The sequence below is a fragment of the Ailuropoda melanoleuca genome, chromosome 5 (assembly GCF_002007445.2).
Source record: "Ailuropoda melanoleuca isolate Jingjing chromosome 5, ASM200744v2, whole genome shotgun sequence".
In the NCBI taxonomy this organism is placed as follows: domain Eukaryota; kingdom Metazoa; phylum Chordata; class Mammalia; order Carnivora; family Ursidae; genus Ailuropoda; species Ailuropoda melanoleuca.
The window spans coordinates 57,249,287-57,267,768 of record NC_048222.1 but is presented as its reverse complement, the minus strand read 5'-3'; the positions used below and the strand labels follow the sequence as shown (position 1 = coordinate 57,267,768).

The following is an 18,482-nucleotide window of genomic DNA, read 5'->3' as shown; positions in this document are numbered from 1 at the left end:
AAATAAATCTGAAAGTTCCCCCAGATGTTGTAACCTTGCCCTTAAGGCAAACACTGAATGAAAAGTGAGCTCATGTTGACGTATTACTGAGGAAGAAGCAGAGGTCTCCACATCACAGCCCACGCATTCGTATGAGCTTGCCTGTAGGAATTTGGGTTTCCAGAAGGATGTTGTTCAGCTCTGAACCCAGGGACTGGCAAGAGTGCCTCTTTCCACTCGCATTAAGGGATCTAGGATTTGAGGAATGCTTGCAAAAGCCATTTCCTCAGTAGATCGGGGGAGACCGTAGCAAATCTAGCCAAGTGCTTGACATCAGGTCTATTAATGACTAATTCAGTTCAAACAACCAACTTACGTCATTACTTCAATTTGGGGAGCTGGATTTTGTTTGGTGCGGCTCTCTCGTTCTTTCTCTCCCCCTCCCCTGACCCTCTATCTTCCTCTCATGCACCCGGAATTCATCAGAGTTGATAATAAAGGATGAATGAAGTGTCATCTGCAGTCCCTTTTAACTCGGAGGTCCCGTAATTCCAGATCCCGACTCTAACTGATAAAGCATGGCTTCAATCTAAGCTCAAGGTGGCCATTGCCCTACTGGTCAAACCCGCTGAAAATTATAAAAGGTTTCTGGAAGTGTTTTAATCAAAATGTAGCATGTTCTCCCCCTAGTGCTTTATTTCCTTGATAGGTGAGTGCCTGCTTCTAACGAGTATAGTGCCGGCTGACACTGGTCATCCAGACAAATTTCAGGAACTCCCAAGACGTGTGCAGACTATATACCTAAAGAAAAGCCATGACTAGATTTGGCCAAGATTCAACATGAAGAAGAAATCTTGCATTTTATATTTAGAAAATACTTAAGTTCTTAAAAACTCAGGTATTTCTGAAAGTAAATGACAGTCTTTATTCGGGGTTTCCAAGGCTGTCTGTAGGGAGAATAATGATCCATTGAGATTAAGAAAAAATTCTAAGACTTCTATTTCTCTTTGTAAAATCTGATTCAAAAATTTTTGTGCATATTTTCTAATAGAACACTTTGCGAAAATAATGCATGCAATAATAAATGCATTTTTCAATCTAACTGAAAAAACATATATAGAGACATATACACGTGGAGTTTTACATGTAATACACGCACCAAGTACATGTAACCTCCAGCTTTTTTACTAATAGGTATGTGTAATCAACAGATTTGAAGACCATTGGTCAAAAGTAGGGGTTAGCAATTTTTTTCTTAAAGGGCTAAAGAGTAAATATTTTAGGTTTTGCAGGCTGTGCAGTTTCTATTAAAATTGCTCAACCATTCCATGAAAGCTGCCATAGAAAATAAGTAAACAAATTAGTATGGCTGTGTTCTAATGTAATTTTATTTACAGACATGTAAATTTGAAGTTCATATGCTTTTCAGGTCATGACCTACTATGATTCTTTTGGTGTTTTCCAACCATTTAAAAAATGTAAAAACCATTCTTAGCTTTTGGGCCATACAAAAAAAGTGGTGATTGGCTGGATTTGGTCCATGGGCTGTAGCTTGCCAACCCCTGGTCTAGAGACATCTTGCAGACTGGAGATGACTCTTGGTAATTCTAAGTGATGATGATTATATTATTTCTGGAGTAAACAACGGATGAACTGGTATATTTCACTAAAAAAGAATATTCTGTTTTCTGCATTGTCAGATAGCACCAGACAAGAGATTTAATATCTTCCAGATCACTATGGGGAATGGAGTAGGTACTAGAGAATGTTCTAATCAATACCTGCATCACAGTTCATGCACTCTAAATGATGATGTCATCATTTACCAGCTGATATGAGAACCACGCACCAATTCACTTCATTTACTCCAAGGACATGGGTGAGACTTTTTTAAAACAAATAACATCACAGAGATTTTTCTCTATGAGGATATAAGAAAAAATTTCTCTCAAGAAGAGTCGTGCTTTCGCGTGGTGTTAAGTTTGCTTTACAGTCATTGAGACTCTTAGACTTGATTTAGCGCCCCCTTTTTATATGAGCTGCTAGGAAGGTTGGAGCCAAACTTATTGCTCATCTTTGGCAAGTGTGTAGAAATTCCCAGCTTGGATTTTTGCATATTAGCCTCGCTCCTTGCTCCAAGTTTCTTACCCTTGTTTGCCATTTGCCTTAGGCCTTCTTATTTTACATTCAAATCTTTGTGGGCTGCCTTAAATTCTTTTTGGAACAAGACCAATTACAAATAAGTAAGAATAATAGGAATATGGCTCACCGACCTGTCATATTGCTTTTCCTAACGTTTCCAGTCTTTTAGCTACGTGGTGAACGCCATAACAAGAACAATGTTCATATTTTTATGATATGCTGAGTCTCTAAGTCTGGTGAATGAACCAGTGTACAAGCTAGAAAGTCTGTGCTGTGACTCAATTTTCAGCCGGAAGGCCCAGAATCAACTGTGAGTTTAAACATTCGCCTTTGTGAGTGGATTTTTGCTTAGGAAGATAAACAATGAACCCTTCTCTTCCCTTGCTGAGACTCATTTCCCCAACAGTCCATGGGTAATTTATCGACCTATATTTTTGGCAATGGTGCAACTCACCTGTGCTCGGGATGGGACACTGTTCACAGGGCTTATTCCAGGCCCGGCCAATGTTGTAGGAACAGCAGCACATCTTCTTGGTCATATTGAACAAAAGTTCTCCGTCACAGGTCTGGTTGTCGGCATAATAATTTCTGTAGCACAAACTTCTTCTCATATCTAGAGGGACGGGGTTGGTGATAGCGCGGGGAAAGCACAGCAGATTTCTAAAGGGGTACTCAAGGAGTGTACTTCTTTTGTATTTTATTGCAACTTGACTTTGATGAGAGCAGGAATAGCCTGCTCTTACACAATTTTCTACCCACATAGGCTGCCGTAAGAAAGGGGACTTTGAGAAATGTATTCCCTGGTATTCTGTCCCACAGAACGAAGTCATTATGGAGCTGCAGCATTAATAAACTTTACACGACTCCCCACCCAGTCTCTTAGTAACAATCCTCCACTGCTATTTGGCAGCAATTTTCTCATTTCCGACTCATGATGTTTTAATACTGTAGGTCAGTGCTGTAAATATAATTGTATAAAGATACACCCAAAGTCAAACAAAAGAAGTACTATGAAGCTGTTGTTTGGGATTTTCCAACATTACATTTTAAAGAAAACTCCCAACCACCCACACAAGGTGGGGAAAAAAGGCCAAGCTTATGGTTTACAAGGGAGGAGGCTCTTACAAAGACAGTGAAAGGGTGGCAGGCAGCACTCGGTCTGAGTAACTAACACTAAGGACCAATTGCTGAGGTTACAAGCTCCTTTTCTCTTTGCAGATGGGGACCAAACATGCATGATTCAGAAAAGCTTGGACTTACCCATGCAATTATTCCCCCCATTCACTTGCATGTAGTCTGGAGGGCAGATACAGGTGTAGTTGCCCACAGTGTTGTAACATGTTCCTGGACCGCAAATCCCAGGGGTTTCACATTCATTCACGTCTGGAATCCAAAGAGAAAGTGACATGTGAATATGAAAACTTCACTCTGTGGAATGGCCTGAGACTCAGTGTCCTTATAAATGCTGACAATGGAGGAGAAAATCCCCAGGAGCACTTGAATATCTGGATAAGAAAAACAGATGTTTAATTCATCAGTGTCCTTTGTCTATGCTCATGTGTGTGTTCAGGAAAGGAAGTTCCAGAAAAAGAGGTTTTGCCTTCTGATAGGAGTTCCTAATAAATGAGTCCATAATATCTTCAAAAGCATGTGGAGATGGAAATGTGGGCAAATTATAATTCTCAACTATCCTTCAGAAAGACAGCTAATATTTCATATGTTCTCAAAACCTGTTGTGTGACTCCTGCATATAGATGAAAACCATCTCTCCCACCCCGGTCTATGGTCCAAGGGCTCTGAAAGCCAAAAGTGGTCAATTGTCTCCATCTTTCCAATAACACAGGACGAACAGGAGTGATCACTCCCATCATAAAACCAAAGAGGCTGCCTTTTTAAGGGAAGCTCGTTTCAGATGATGAGTGATAAAGAACAGGAAGGAGAGGAACTCAGAACTTCCCAGAATTCATAAGTCACTGAAATGAGTCCTCTGCCACTCTAATAAAAATGGCTTTTCTAAAGTACCCAGAAAATTGCAGACATAAGTGGGACTATGGCCCAAGATACAAAAACTCCACTTTTCTTAGAAAAGGAGGAAGATGTGGGGTATATTGGAAATGATAGCACGTCAGTGACATTAATGCAAGCTGCCCTGGGTGCAGCTGGCTGTGTTCATGTTTAGACCATTGGCTATACTGCTAAGTTCTTAGTTTTATTGGTGACTCTATGCTGGTTTTTGAGGTTGGGTTTCAGTAGCTGAGAGAACTTATCATCCTATAAGGACCACCTACCATCACACACTCGGGTATCTTCGTTCAGGTAGTAACCAGTTGGACAGCGGCACTGGAAGCTGCCAAATGTGTTGATACATTTTCCGCCTTGGCACAGCCCCGGGAGCTCCTGGCACTCGTCAATGTCTATCACAATGAAAACAATGGCATTTCTTCAGCATTGTCAATAAACCCAAGGAAGTTCAAAACGTGCGTACTTTAAGATCAAGGCTACAGAATTACCTTCCAATATAACAGTGATAGGATTGGGCCGAAAACCTTCTCCTCCGGGACAAAGGATTTTGTACTCAGCTATTGAAACAAAAAATCAAATTGAGTTCTTTTGAATGGAAAACTTCTAGAAATTGTGTTCTCAAGAGAAAGACTGACATATCCAACTGAAAATATTCATTTTCAGGAATCTTCAGCAGTTATCCCACCCATCTTAAGCAAGTTAACAACTTTGTGTATACGTGTTATTTTCAAATGGCTTTTAATCTGTGTGCCAAATAAGTGTAAACCCACTGTCCCTAGTCTTTGGACCCTCCACCCACTCTCCTGGCCTCGTGTTCTTGGGAACTATTTTATTCCCAATCGCTGTCACTCTTTCTTTGTAAAGATTATCTTCCCCCTTTTTTTTTTTTTTAAAGATTTTTTATTTATTTATTCGACAGAGCTAGAGACAGCCAGAGAGAGAGGGAACACAAGCAGGGGGAGTGGGAGAGGAAGAAGCAGGCTCCTAGTGGAGGAGCCTGACGTGGGGCTCGATCCCACAACGCCGGGATCACGCCCTGAGCCGAAGGCAGACGCTTTAACCGCTGTGCCACCCAGGCGCCCCTCCCCTTTTTATTTTCTAACAAACTCCTCCATTTTTATGTTTTGTTCAGGCTTACTTCTTCTGTAAGGCTGTAATTCCTTCCTTAATAATGTTAATCAGCCTGTCTCCAAAACCCTTTCCAAACAGAACCTTGGGAAAAATCTCTTCTTTCTTGGTTCCCATCCCACTTTTCCTTCTTTCCTTCTTCCTTCCTTCCTTTCTTTCTCCCTTCCTTTCTTTTTAAAGATTTCATTTCTTTGTTTGAGAGAGAGAGAGAGAAAAAGAGAGAGAACGCAAGCTGGGGGGAGGGGCAGAGGGAGAAGCAGACTTTCCCACTGAGCAGGGAGCCCAATGTGGGGCTTGATTCCAGGACCCTAAGATTATAACCTGAGCTGAAGGCAGATGCTTAACCAACTGAGCCACCGAGGCCCCCCTCCCATCCCACTCTTCTCTTTAATGCCTAGAGGTCTTTCTTGCCCCTCTGTTTCTACCGAGGGCAGAACTGATTTCCCCGATTTCCCAAACCAACTTTCTACGGTGTCCTTTGATTCCCTCCATGAATTCCGTCATTCAAGTATTTCACTCAAAAGCATTTATTCCAGTGCCATGCACCAGCAGTGTCATACATACAGGAACATGTGAATAAGAATGAACCTAATCTGCTGTGTCCTCCTGGTGACCTTCGAAAAGAATCAGCTTTTTCATAATCATCATGGTCTTTCCAAATCTGATAATCCCTCTCCTGGCTTTCTGAAATGCTATGTGTGTATGCCACATGTATACAGTCCTAGCTCTGACCCAGTTTGGGGTAGTGTGGACCTGCACTGCCCTGCTATTCATTATGAATCAATAGAGCTGACTCTCCTACTTAAACACCTTGGCTTGCTTCTTTCAACACTGATGAAATTAACTACCCCCCTCTTTCATTTGCTCTTTCCTCCTCTTCCTGCAATCATCCACTTTTTTTTAAGCCTCCTCTTTCAGGTCACACCCTTCCTTCAAGGACAATTAAAAAACACCCCAAGTCAACAGTACCTCTGCCATTCAGAACTGACTTTCCCTTCTTAAGAGAAGAGAGAAGCAGGTGCCCGCTACGTTAGCATTCATCCTGGTGCCGAGCGCTCAACAGGAATCGCTTCTTTTCATCCTATAACGTGTTCAATGAATGAGGAAACTCAGTCTTGCTAAGTCACTTGCCCAAAGTGACATGGGTGGCAAGTGAGAGTCCTAACTGGAAGCAGGCGCGCTCCTTCTCCTGCTCATGGCACGTGTCTGTTCTTTGTTCCCTTATTGAGACCTACACTGAATCACAGCTTTTCTGTCTGGATCGTATTTAGCTAGACCGTACACTTCCGGAGGGCGGGATCTAGTCTACTTCATCTCTGCACACCCAAAGTACACACTCTAGGTACTCGACAAATAATTTTGGAACAAGTGAACAAATGACCCTTCAGCGAGGAAAGAATCCGTACGCATCCCAATATACACTATTAGCAGCACCACTAACCTTTGCCTAAGAAGCTGTATCTGACTCCGAACCCTAATATAGGACCCACTTAGAAAAATGAGAAGCCTTTTAGATTTTTTTAGAAGACTTATTTATGTTCATACAATCACATTCTAAAGCTTTCTTTCAAGCCATATCATAAGAATGGAAATAGTCTGCCCTTTCATGTTTACTTGATTAATTGCTTCTCTTTCACCCAGGGACACTCTAGTCTGTCCTAGAGCCTTTGAAAATTAGCCAGTAGATGACAGGAGAGATCAATCAATGTGTTCCTGGAAGGTAAGCCATATTCTATAAGTAACCTAGCCTGGAAAATCTTCCTTAAAATAATGCTATCTACTTCTCACTCAGATAGAAGTGAAAGGTGGCCTGCCCCACCTGACCTTTTTCTTTTTTTTTTTTTTTAAAGATTTATTTATTTATTTATTTGACAGAGAGAGAGAGACACACAGTGAGAGAGGGAACACAAGCAGGGGGAGTGGGAGAGGAAGAAGCAGGCTCCCAGCGGAGGAGCCCCATGTGGGACTCGATCCCAGAATGCCGGGATCACGCCCTGAGCCGAAGGCAGACGCTTAACGACTGAGCCACCCAGGCGCCCCCCACCTGACCTTTTAGTACGAGCCAACTGGGGACACTTCTGACACCCAAAGTGGGCGTGGGGTCCCTCAACAGGGCTGAGAGTTTTGATCTCCCTTCCCTGACCAAAGAGTAGAGACTGGTGGCAGCTCTCTCCCTCTGTGGCTTCTTTCCTGTGGATCTAGAAAGGAGAGCTGGCCTGAACAGGAGTAATAATAATAAACAGGAGGATGTATACTTACATGTGTTCACAGGAGGGCACAGCTCACAAGGTGTGCCCCAGGCTTTCCCCAAAGAACAACAGCAGGAAGCCTTGGAGACACCAACTCCAATTTCATTGCTACAGGCTGTATCTCCATTGTCTCCTCGAGGTCGAATATCCAGATAGCAATTCCCAGAGCGGGTATCTATTTACCATATATGAACAAAAGAGTGTCAGGAAGATTCTTTCTAGGTGAGGACTGAAAATTCAAATCCATCTCAGAGACTGTTTAAAAACCATAATTTACTTTCACTAGGAAACTGAAAAGTGCCCAAACACATATACTGGGACTTCACCTATAGAAAAAAATAACTGAAAGTATACACCAGATTTAGGAAATGTTGAAATTTTTACATTATTACTTTTTTAAAATTTGAGAGTGAAATGTTCAAGCCTGCTTTAAAAAGAAAAGTACACTTCTCTAAGAAGTTTTAAGGTCTTACCAACACAGCCAACTCGAGTTGGGTTCAGCTCAAAGTCGGGGGGACAATCGCACGTATAGCTGCCTGGGGTGTTGACACAGTTCCCACTGATGCACGTGGTTGGATCCAGACACTCGTTAACATCTAAAACCGAACAGCAAGGGGCACAGTTGTCAGCCAGTGTGGGGGCACACATCACCATGAAATGGTAGCACTGAGTCTGTGGCTCCCAGCAAGAATTTTAAGAGTTACTAGTTATAATTACACCTAGAAATACAGTCTTCCACTTCTGAAATAAAACCCCTCAGGAAGGAAATATGTCATGGTCTTTGGTCTTTTTCCCCTGGAACACATTTAGCATTCAAATTCGTCATCAGGAGAAAATATAACTTTGGAACTAGGAAAAATATTCTAGTCAAGGTAACTGAAAGCATAACACTACTGTGACCTCGGTCAACCGAAAATTCAGACACAGGTTTTAAGAAGATATATTTAATATGTGTGGCTTGTTATTTCATCAAATTAGAGTAAGATGTCCCAGGGAACCCTTAGGAGTAGGCAACCTCTGCCGCCTCCCCAACTGGGCATGCCTGCCTTCGTGCCGCTGAGTATGAGCGCGGGTGCACGCACAAGGCTTAGCATGTTCCTTCAAGCCTGCTAAGAGCCACTCTCCCATCACTGGTGCTCTGTGGAATATTACCCTTTCAGTTTCTATTCCAAAAATATGTGCAGAATTCCAGATTTAGGACATGGGTTTGGGCACATTGCACCCTGTGTAATCCTTTTGTCTGTTTTGAACACTCATGAAATACTCAAGAACAGACAAGCTGACTCAGAGAGAAGAGAATGGGGAATGAGGCTGATACCTTCTCCTTGGGCTTCCCTCCTACCCCACCTTGGACCTGGTAACCCTCCTGTAGGTTCCTCTGCAGACAGTTCATTTGTTCAGATTGCATGTGAACTTGAAGGGACAGGGCAGTCTAACGGAGATGAGGTCGGACAGAATGAGCGCGATGGGGCCCCGAGGAAGGAGTATGGGCCATGGAGAGGAAACTTCCCGAGTATGCTAGAGGCTTAGCTTGGTGTCATAACAGTTTTCAGAAAAAAACAGGAGAAGAAGGCGTGGGGAGGAGTACCGGTCCCAACTTAATTCAGGGACGTGGTTGTGACGGTGCTGCTGATGGTCATAACCTGCAGAGCCACTGAATCATAGCTTGTTTAGGTAGCCAGAAAATACCATTTCCCCCCTGAAATCCTGGGCCTATCCAGAAAGGAACATGTTTCCTCAATATCCTGGAATGGACGGGTGGCCTGGGAAAGAGAATTGCAAATGTCTTGCGAAGTCTTAACTCAGTGCCAAAGTGAACCAAGTGACGGTCTACTGAGGGCCTATAGCTTTTCTCATGCTTTTTCTTATGCTCCCCGAGAGTTCCTTGCTCTACAGGAAAATGATCACCCTGCTAGAAATTGGTAGGCGAGTTCTCTGAAACACATTTTTTGGTGACCACAGACAGGCCAGGGTGGCAAGGAGTGGGTGTTACAGTGGAGAAGTGCAAGGAGAAACCTCATGATCCCAGCACGGTGCGTGGCCTTCAAAAGGAAACTCTCTGCAAACGTGCCTAAGGAGAAAAGGAATAGCTGGGAAGCCTTACAGCCAGCGTACCCCTGGAACCCTTCTTCTGCAGCCATGAGCTTGACTGTAAGGCCACAGACCCTGCTCCTTTAATTGCCTGCCACTCTTCCCTCTGTGTCCTCACATGTAACCCATTCCTGGGAATTTATTCTATGATTCCTGTTGCTTCATCTCTGCTTTTCTTTTGTGACTCTGAATAATCTTACGAGGTCCCAGTGGGGCCCCAACAGCCAGGTCCCCAGGAAAGCCGAGAGCAGATTCTGACGTGAATGGATGTCTTACCTGTGCAGTTCCCGCCACTTCTGTCCAGTTCGTAGCCTATCTCGCACTCACAACGGAACAGGCCGGGAAGGTTGTGGCAAGTTCCAAAAACACAGATGTTCGGAAGGGAGCACTCATCGATATCTTGGGGAGAGATGCAAAGGGGGAGAAAGGAAATTTATTTTCGTGCTAAAGGAACTGCCTAATGCCATCACCTGATGTTATTAAGAAAATGAAGACTATCTGACATCAACCTAGATGCTTCTCCTACAGCCTGTTAGACCGGCCGCCACGTAGGTGAAGCCTCTTGGGTGAGAGAGAACTCACTTGTTTTCAGCCCCCACTACGTGCCAAGCAGTAGGCTAAGCATTATCCATGTACGGTTTCTGGTGTTTCACACAGGCCCAGGTCCCTTTTGTGAAGTAACAGTCCAAAAGGCTACCTGTGACCCGGTTTTTGGGTTGTTCTTATCTACACAGTTACTGTTTTTATCGTGGGTTAAAATTTTACAAACCACAAAGGCTTTGTGGTAACTTTTATGGTCAGTTTTATAATCGTCTGCACGCCCAGAGCCCTGCTGGGTGCTCACTGTTGTTGACAGAGGTCTAAAAACTGCAGATGCTTCTTTCAGGCTCTGGTCCCCACCTCCTGCTAACCTCCTGCTTGTGTAATTGACATGCAGGCACATTTACAGCCCTGAGACTGACTTTAAATAGCCATAACCCCTCTGCCGGCAATGATTTACATGAAGAACGAACAAACAAACACAAGCTTCCCTTATAGCGTTAAGAGAAGCAAAACTCTGACTGTGACTATTTATGTCACCAGAGGTGGCAGAGTACCTGTTTTGGTTGGATGTTCAGAGTAACAAGAGTAAACAAGGCATCAGGCACCTGGTCAAGAGCATAATCTGGTTTCTTGCCTCAGAGGAATTTTATATTGAACTCTGCATAGTTAATATAAACTGTATAAAGAACACCTAATGGTTCCATAACAAAGAAAAGTATTTACATAGAACTGTATGAGAGAATCAGTATACATGTCATAGCTACAGACTGATTTTGAGTTAATGTCCTATTAACAAGCAACAATTATTAGTTAAGACATTAATCAGGGTCTTGTTTAAACTTCTACTGTCAATGGTTATCATTTGTTTATTTCTACTGAAATCTTTTTAGTTCACTGTAGACACTAATTCTTCTCCGTGAGGGATAATGCACTTAAATCTGACAAGTGTGGGGAAAGAGAAGAACCTTGTGTTTCCTAGTGGGAGCCATCCTGAGCCAGCAGGCTCCCAGGATTCTTCTTGTCCGACCAACACCTCAGGAAGACAGAGCCTTGCGCTGAGAGACAGCACGACATATAACATTATCCCTAGGGGCTCCCTACTGAATGGATTTGCAAAACACTGCTCCATGTTCACATATAGTAGATATTTAGAGACCATGTGAGACATCCCAGTACATTATTCTACATATGGAGAAGATTATCTGCTCTGTTATTAAAGCTTTTGTTTCTAGAAAGCAAACCATAACAGAGATTAAAAACATATTTAAGGAGAATCCTTCCATGGGACATGATCGGGGGACTGGTACTTTAGCTCCTTCCCCTAGCGATGGGGATAAACAGGTTGCACTGAGCTAACTACACTTGGTTAGCCTCCCTCTCCTATGACCAACGGTGTATTCACGCAGACCATCTGGCCAAGGTCGGATGTGCAGCTTGTGGCGAGAAAGCTGAGATTTTTCTCTGCACAAAGAGAAATGGTCCGGCTGGAGACCCAATACCTCCACAGACTGAACTGACCAGCTCAGATGTGAAGCCAAAATACACCTCAGTTAAAAAAAAAAAAAATCAGGAATGTTTAAATAACCTAACCTTGTCTGGCCCTGCAAGGACCCCGGCAGCTTCCCCGTCAGTTACCTTCACAGGCTTTCCCGTCAGCACTGGGCACAAAGCCCATGTCACATTCACAGCGGTACCCTCCCGGGGCGTTCAGGCACTGGCCATTGCCACAAAGATTCAGGTTCTCTGAGCACTCGTCAAGATCTACAGCCAGAAAGACACACAAGTTACTCTTCCTCAGTCAGGAGCTTTCCAGTTTCTCAGGCCTTTCATTTTTTATCATTGTCAAGTTCCTGAGTGTAGCGGGGTCTCATCATAGTTTCTATTTGACACCTTTAACCCATTATTTCCTCTCCTTTGAATGTTAGTATTGAATAGTCCACGAATATGGGGCTCAGATTCGGAATCCTGAATGCTAAATTATCCCTAATGATGTAAAATGAAGAATAAGTCAAATGAATCATTCGAATTAAAGCCTTCGTGAGCAGGGTTGTGCACAGAAGGACACATCTATGACAGGAAATAATGTGCTGTGATTTGTACCCATTTCTCAGGTTTCAGACTCGGCTCGGATGGGCAGCAAAAGACCTAGAACATCAGCTATGAAGGAGGCCAAACATTCTTGTCTGCTCGATCTCTACTGAGCTTTGCTAATAACCACAGGCACTAAATACCAAACAGACGAACGATATATGCCTGATACATGAAACTCTGAATATTTTCTAAGGAGTAACAGGGGGGTTATGATGACAAAACTTCATTGGGTTGGACAAAAACAATTTCAAATGTAATAAAAATTTTCAGCGACTTGAAAACATTCCAGGTAAGTCAACTGACTGGACCTTAGTCTCCTTTATGTTTAAATGGCAATTTGTGAGCAAAGTGCTCAGGACACATTAATGCTCTCAAGTCATATGAAATGGATCTCAATATCTTATCATGATCTAGAACGTCTGAATCCCTTTTCCCTACATAGCTTTCTACAGCAAGCTCACCCTCGGGTTTGGTACAGAAAACAAGTCAATGTTTTCAGTGAGAAATAGGTACAAAAACAGAAAGGCTAAGGATCACAAAAGGGAGTGTGATTTTTTTTTAAAGTCATGACATCATTGCATACGGTGATACCCATATCAGCTATGTAACTACATTTAGCTTCTGAGGTCTCCCTAACTGACCTGACTGCAAATTTCCATTCCACGGGGATGTTGTTTCAAATAACTAATCTCCTCTGTTAAAAGTGGACTGTAATGAACCTGAAGAATGAACAGTCTGAAAGATGGTCCAACACCTGGCTTCTCTGATCGCCGTTTCCACACTTGCTCCCAACACGAGCCTACCTGTACAAGTGAAGCCATCACCCGTGTATCCTTCTTTACAGAGGCAGCGATAGGAGCCCATGGTGTTCTTGCAGTCCGCATGTTGGCTGCACATGTGTGTTCCATTGGAGCATTCATCCAGATCTTATGGAAAAAAGTCACATCATTATGAACAAAAAGCATCACATTTGAAGTCAGTAGTATACACATTTTCCTTTACAGAATTATACATATTATCATATTTATAATCTACGCAGCTCATGAGAAGCAATTATTTTTCAACCCACCGGTGCACTTAATGCCATCTCCAATCCATCCAGGGCTGCAGCTACATTTGAAGCTTCCTGCTGTGTTGGTACATACAGCATGCCTGTCGCAGTTGTGTGCTCCAATTTCACATTCGTTGATGTCTGGAAAAATCACCAGTGGTTTAAAAAAAGTTTAGCATGGATGCCTTTTTGGTCTTTGAAATAACTTAGCAATAGCAACCAGCAACTTCAAAAGTTGACTCACTTTCACACTTTCCATAATATAACATAGATTGGTTTAGCATTCACATATATAACTCTACATATATTGAACAGCTTTACATTTTAATTTATAAAGAAAGGACAATACGATGCTACTTGCTATTAATTTTAATTATCTCCCATTATTTTAATGTAAGTGTCCAGTCACTGCAAAACAAAATGAACCTCTTTCTAGTTGAAGACCTTAAAAAGGGATTTGCCTAACGTCCTATGGCATTAACACGCATGGTCACATGTTTCTATTCCCAATATTTTTATTAACTATAGAGTAATGGTGTACATTGTTATCATATCTCATACAGACAAAGAAATACAATGTTGGCATACTAGAAAAAATTTTCACTCATATGCTATATATTAAATATAGTTTATTCTTAAATGGAAGTACTAGATTGATTAATTACGCTTTATTTTTATAAAAGTTTTACTTTAGGCATTGCTAATTCAAACATTTGCAGGGAATTTTCCTTAAGGCAGTGAGTGAACCATCTTTCCTCTAGCTTCTCAGAGTTCTAGCACGTTGGAGACCCAAGCCTTCGTTATATTTCATGTAAAACTCAAATCAATCCAATGGAGATTTTTCTGTAAAAGGAGTACCAGATTAAGGTCACATTACTGTCAAAAAGAGACAAGAGGCCTAAAAAGCAGTCACTTGTGCTATGCCCCATATCAGCCAACCATGGCTTAATACCTAATCTAATTGCAGCCTCTTCCAGGAATGAAACTTTTAACCAGTTAATCTGGAGTTACCTGGTTAGCACTAAGAGGTAATCTACCTGATAGACCTGTCCCCATAGGTAGGAGACCTTGACTGAAACAATCTCCTCTTTCCTTGTTTCTCTCCCCCTTCCTACCAGAAAAACCTTCCATTTTGTACAGCTCCTTGGAGCTCCTTTGTATTTGCCAGATGGGATGCTGCTGGATGCAGAAATCATGGAATAAAGCCAATAAAATCTTCAAATTTTACTCAGTTCAATTTCATTTTTTAACATTACTAAAAGACTCCAAATTCTTGAAAGTTCTCCATTCTCCAAAATTCCATTTCCAAATTTAGCCAAGACAGATTCTATAATCTAAAAGTGCCATAAAATATAAAGTGAAATGTTTTGTTTTCTGTGATATTGGGACTTATAATAAGAAATAAACGTTTGGTCTTTGTCCCTGATTCTGGTACAGAGCTCTTAAACCCTTGGAATTACTTCAGTGATGAGAGCACAAAGGTGTCTTTTTATATTGATGAGGTTAATTTTGGACCTCACCTAAGGATGGGGTTCATTTCCAGGAGAATCAAACATGTGATTAGAGGGTTAGAACTTTCAGTTCCACCCCCCTGACCTCCATGGGAGAGAGGCTGGGAATTGAATCAACAGCCAATGACCAATGATTTGATCAATCATGCCTATGTTATGAAGCCTCCATAAAACACAAAAAGATGGGTTCGGAGAGCTTCTGGATTGGTGAACATGTGGAGATTCCGGGAGAATGGCTTGCTCAGAGAGGGCCTCAAGGCTCCAAACCCCTGCCCCATGCCTTGCCCTGTGCATCCCTTCTCTCTGGCTGTTCCTGGGTTACATCCTTTTATAATAAACTGGTAATATAGCAAGGAAACTGGTTTTCTGGGTTCTGTGATGGGACAGAGGGGTGGTGAGAACCTCTGATTTATAGGATTAATAGCCAGTCATTCAAAAGCACAGGTAACAACCTGGACTTGTGATTGGCATCTGAAATGAGGATAGTCTTGTATAACTGAGCCCTTAACCTGTGGCATTTTTCACTATCTCCGGGTAGACATTGTCATCAGAATTGAGTTGAATTTTAAGACACCCTGTTGGTGATCAGAATTGAAATAGGTACCAGAATCTTTATTCCCCAAAATGAATCCATAACGAAAGACAGGTATTTCAATTTATACCAACTTTTTCATTAACTAAGAACTCGGAAATATGGATAATATGACTCTATATGGAAACCAACGTCTAACACAAAACTTAGGTCAAGAAGGATAGTTTGAGCATGTGAAATGTTGCAAGAATTTTCAGTGATCATTTGAAAAGTGGCATGAAAAAGAAACTGGGCAAGCAACTTGTGTTTACCCTTTTGTTTACTTAAGAAGCCCAATTAAATGATTTTTGAAAGTGTTTGGAAACACGCTGTTTGCCAAATGTTCCATCTAAAGCCCTGAAATGGTCCTGGGATCTTTGGCTTCTTCATAACTTCTAGAGCAAACACAAAATAAAATAATGACATTTTTCCTACAAAAATACTTCGTAACATCACTAACAATCGTAAAATGAAAACACGCCTGGAAGAAAGTTCTTACAATCACAATGTATTGTATGGATGAATTTTAATGTAGCCTTGGCAGCCACATGAATCTATTGAGTTATTAAAGCAGGTCAAGGGAGGCACATACCAGGCAGCTTTCGACTTGTGACTGGAAGCTTTAACCAACTGAATAATTGAGCACGGCACATTCCAAGGAAATGAGGAGGAAGGCCAGCCCAGGGATAAGAGTGGTAAGTATGCTCGGGAATTCAAGAAAGTAAGCCTAACCTCACGGGCTCCAAGCAGGACCATCGACACTTCTTCCTCAGGTAATCACTCCCCTCAGAGTTAAGGACCACTTTTGCAGAGTCCTGTCTTCATTTCCCTCCTTTATTTGTCCCAATCTCTGAGTTTGGTAGAAACGATGAGCTTCCACAGCCTAAGTATTGAAGCTTTTTAATGTTATAAAGTCAAGGAATTTTCTAAGTGGAAAAAACTCAGAATTTGACTTTCCTAATTCTCAGTTACTCAGAGGAGAATACCGTGGTCCCCAAGAACATGGGGACTTTCAAGGGCCCCAAGGTCAGTAAGTGGCAGAACTCATTTCTGAGTCCAGTTGAACTCATTTTCCCTGTCTGCTGCTTGGCACTCTTTCCCTTGGGCCATGGCAGCCTAATCGTGCTGATTTCTTCAGTCACATAAGAACTTTATTCTAAGTCCCACTTTCTGGAGTTTTCAAAATCTTTGTATTAACAGACTTACAGAAAATTTCACTAATCTTTTCTACTAAGTACAATTTTCAGAGATGATCATAGCCTGTCAATCAAGCCTGTCAATCTTTTTCTTTCCAAATTTTCTAAGGACCAAATGTACCCTGAGTTGCATATGAGTTTTTTTAACCTTCCATACTTAATCTTGCAATTAAGAGCCACTTCTTTGAAAAGGAGTGTCCCTCCCTTTTTTAAATCAATAATATGCTAATATAAATTTATAATGCAAGAAAATACATGTAGTTTTACTGCAATGTTTTCAAGGTGAAAAGAAATTCTATCTGCAAGAAGCCATATATCATAGGCTTTAGGATACCAGGAGATAATACTCAGGAGACAATATTCAAGTCTCCATTTCATGAATATTTGTTTAAGTCATTATCTCAATGACTTACTGTCAGTATGCAACAAGTGAGTTGGTCATAAGGTATAAAGGCATCTTTGAGGAAAAGCTCTTTGCACGTGTGTATATGTGCATGCATGCTATTGCCCACTATTATTTATTAATTATTTCTATGGCACACTTGGGCCTAAGACTGCACGCACTTCATTATAAAAGCAAACAGAAGGGGAAACTGAGCCATAAGGAAAACAAGCAAACAAAATGCTGTATCCAAACATCTACTCCTCCATAAGTGTGAAGGAAACATAGCACATGATTGCCAAGAACATCTCTTTCTGTACAAATGTTCTCTTTCCCCCACAAGTTTGCTCCAGACAGAAAATTCCTTTTTTAAGATTAAGAATAAGCCCAAGCCAAGAAAAGCAAGGAAATTCAAATTTAGGGCTGACACTGCAACCTCCTTAACCCCACCAAAGTTCCCTCACAAAGACTCAAAGGTCCTCCTTGCATGGCTGTCTTAATGGGCCAGGGTGTGGTCTGAGCAGACCCCGTGCACAGGTGCTGGGTGTGTCCCCCGACACTCGAGTAAGGGCTTGTGCTCTGAGCTGCTCTGGCCTCCTCTGACAGTCATACAAGGCGACCCCACACACCTGCCCTCCTGCCATGTGGACATCAGTCACAGCAGAGCTGGCACACCGTGAGATCTCCTTGATTGGGCATTGGGGAAGAGGACATTAGAATAAATGGAGAGGCCAAACATGAAGGCTTGGGTTTCTCAATTTGGACCCAAATTTGAGCCAAGACTATTTAACTGAACACCCACGGAGTTTTCACAGGCTGACAGCCAGTAGAGGACAATTAGCAGTGATAAGAAGCTGGAAGGAAACGGGCACAAATTCTCCCTGAGTCCTGATGGTTTTGAAGTATACGATTCTCTGTCATGGACTATGACCTAGGAGTAACATTTCTTGTGTGAAAAGCAGCAGAGAGTTTGAGAAATGCTGCTATTTTAACTAAAAACAATTCTGATTTTAATGGCGTGCTTGCTCACTAACTGACTGAGTGAGCACATGATGGGAGGTAGGGTCTTACGAATTAGTTTGTGAAAGCCAGGACCCACCAGAGATGGCACCTAGCAGCAACCATGGTTCTCCTTCTTCCAATTTGTGGTCTGATTACAATGATGCAGAATGAGCAGCAGAAGCCTTGCATGTGGGCCACAGAAAAACTGTAACCCAGCACCCTTAAGCTAGGACAGAAGAGCTATGTTCTAGATTTTAAGCAAATGTACATTCTCTCTCCATTTAATTAAACGTTCTCCTCAGCAATACCCATGATTTGAACAAAGCTGAAGGAGAAAAAAGAAACCCTTAACATCTGTGTGGGCTGGGAATGTAAGTCAGTGGGTGGATTCTGAGCGCTGCTAAAGTGATTGGGAGAAAAAAACATGTTTATTTGTTAAAATGGAAACAATCAGTAATGACAAGGGAGCTGAAATATTTAGACAAAGCTGTAATGGAACCCAGAGGACATTTTTTGAGTTCTCA

At 42.0% G+C, this 18,482-nt stretch overlaps 1 protein-coding gene across 2 annotated transcripts in view; it reads right to left on the bottom strand.

Annotated features, from left to right (window-relative positions):
* FBN1 (fibrillin 1) overlaps nucleotides 1-18,482 on the bottom strand; it is a 225,443-nt gene that overhangs the window by 46,653 nt on the left and 160,308 nt on the right. For both annotated transcript variants that reach the window (XM_002917548.4, XM_034661014.1), the window contains 10 exons: nucleotides 13,315-13,437; nucleotides 13,049-13,171; nucleotides 11,790-11,915; nucleotides 9,888-10,010; nucleotides 7,994-8,116; nucleotides 7,531-7,695; nucleotides 4,632-4,700; nucleotides 4,410-4,535; nucleotides 3,382-3,504; nucleotides 2,576-2,734 (listed from right to left, as the gene is read on the bottom strand). In XM_002917548.4, the coding sequence (XP_002917594.1) occupies nucleotides 2,576-2,734; nucleotides 3,382-3,504; nucleotides 4,410-4,535; nucleotides 4,632-4,700; nucleotides 7,531-7,695; nucleotides 7,994-8,116; nucleotides 9,888-10,010; nucleotides 11,790-11,915; nucleotides 13,049-13,171; nucleotides 13,315-13,437 (1,260 nt within the window). The remainder of the gene's footprint in view (nucleotides 1-2,575; nucleotides 2,735-3,381; nucleotides 3,505-4,409; nucleotides 4,536-4,631; nucleotides 4,701-7,530; nucleotides 7,696-7,993; nucleotides 8,117-9,887; nucleotides 10,011-11,789; nucleotides 11,916-13,048; nucleotides 13,172-13,314; nucleotides 13,438-18,482) is intronic.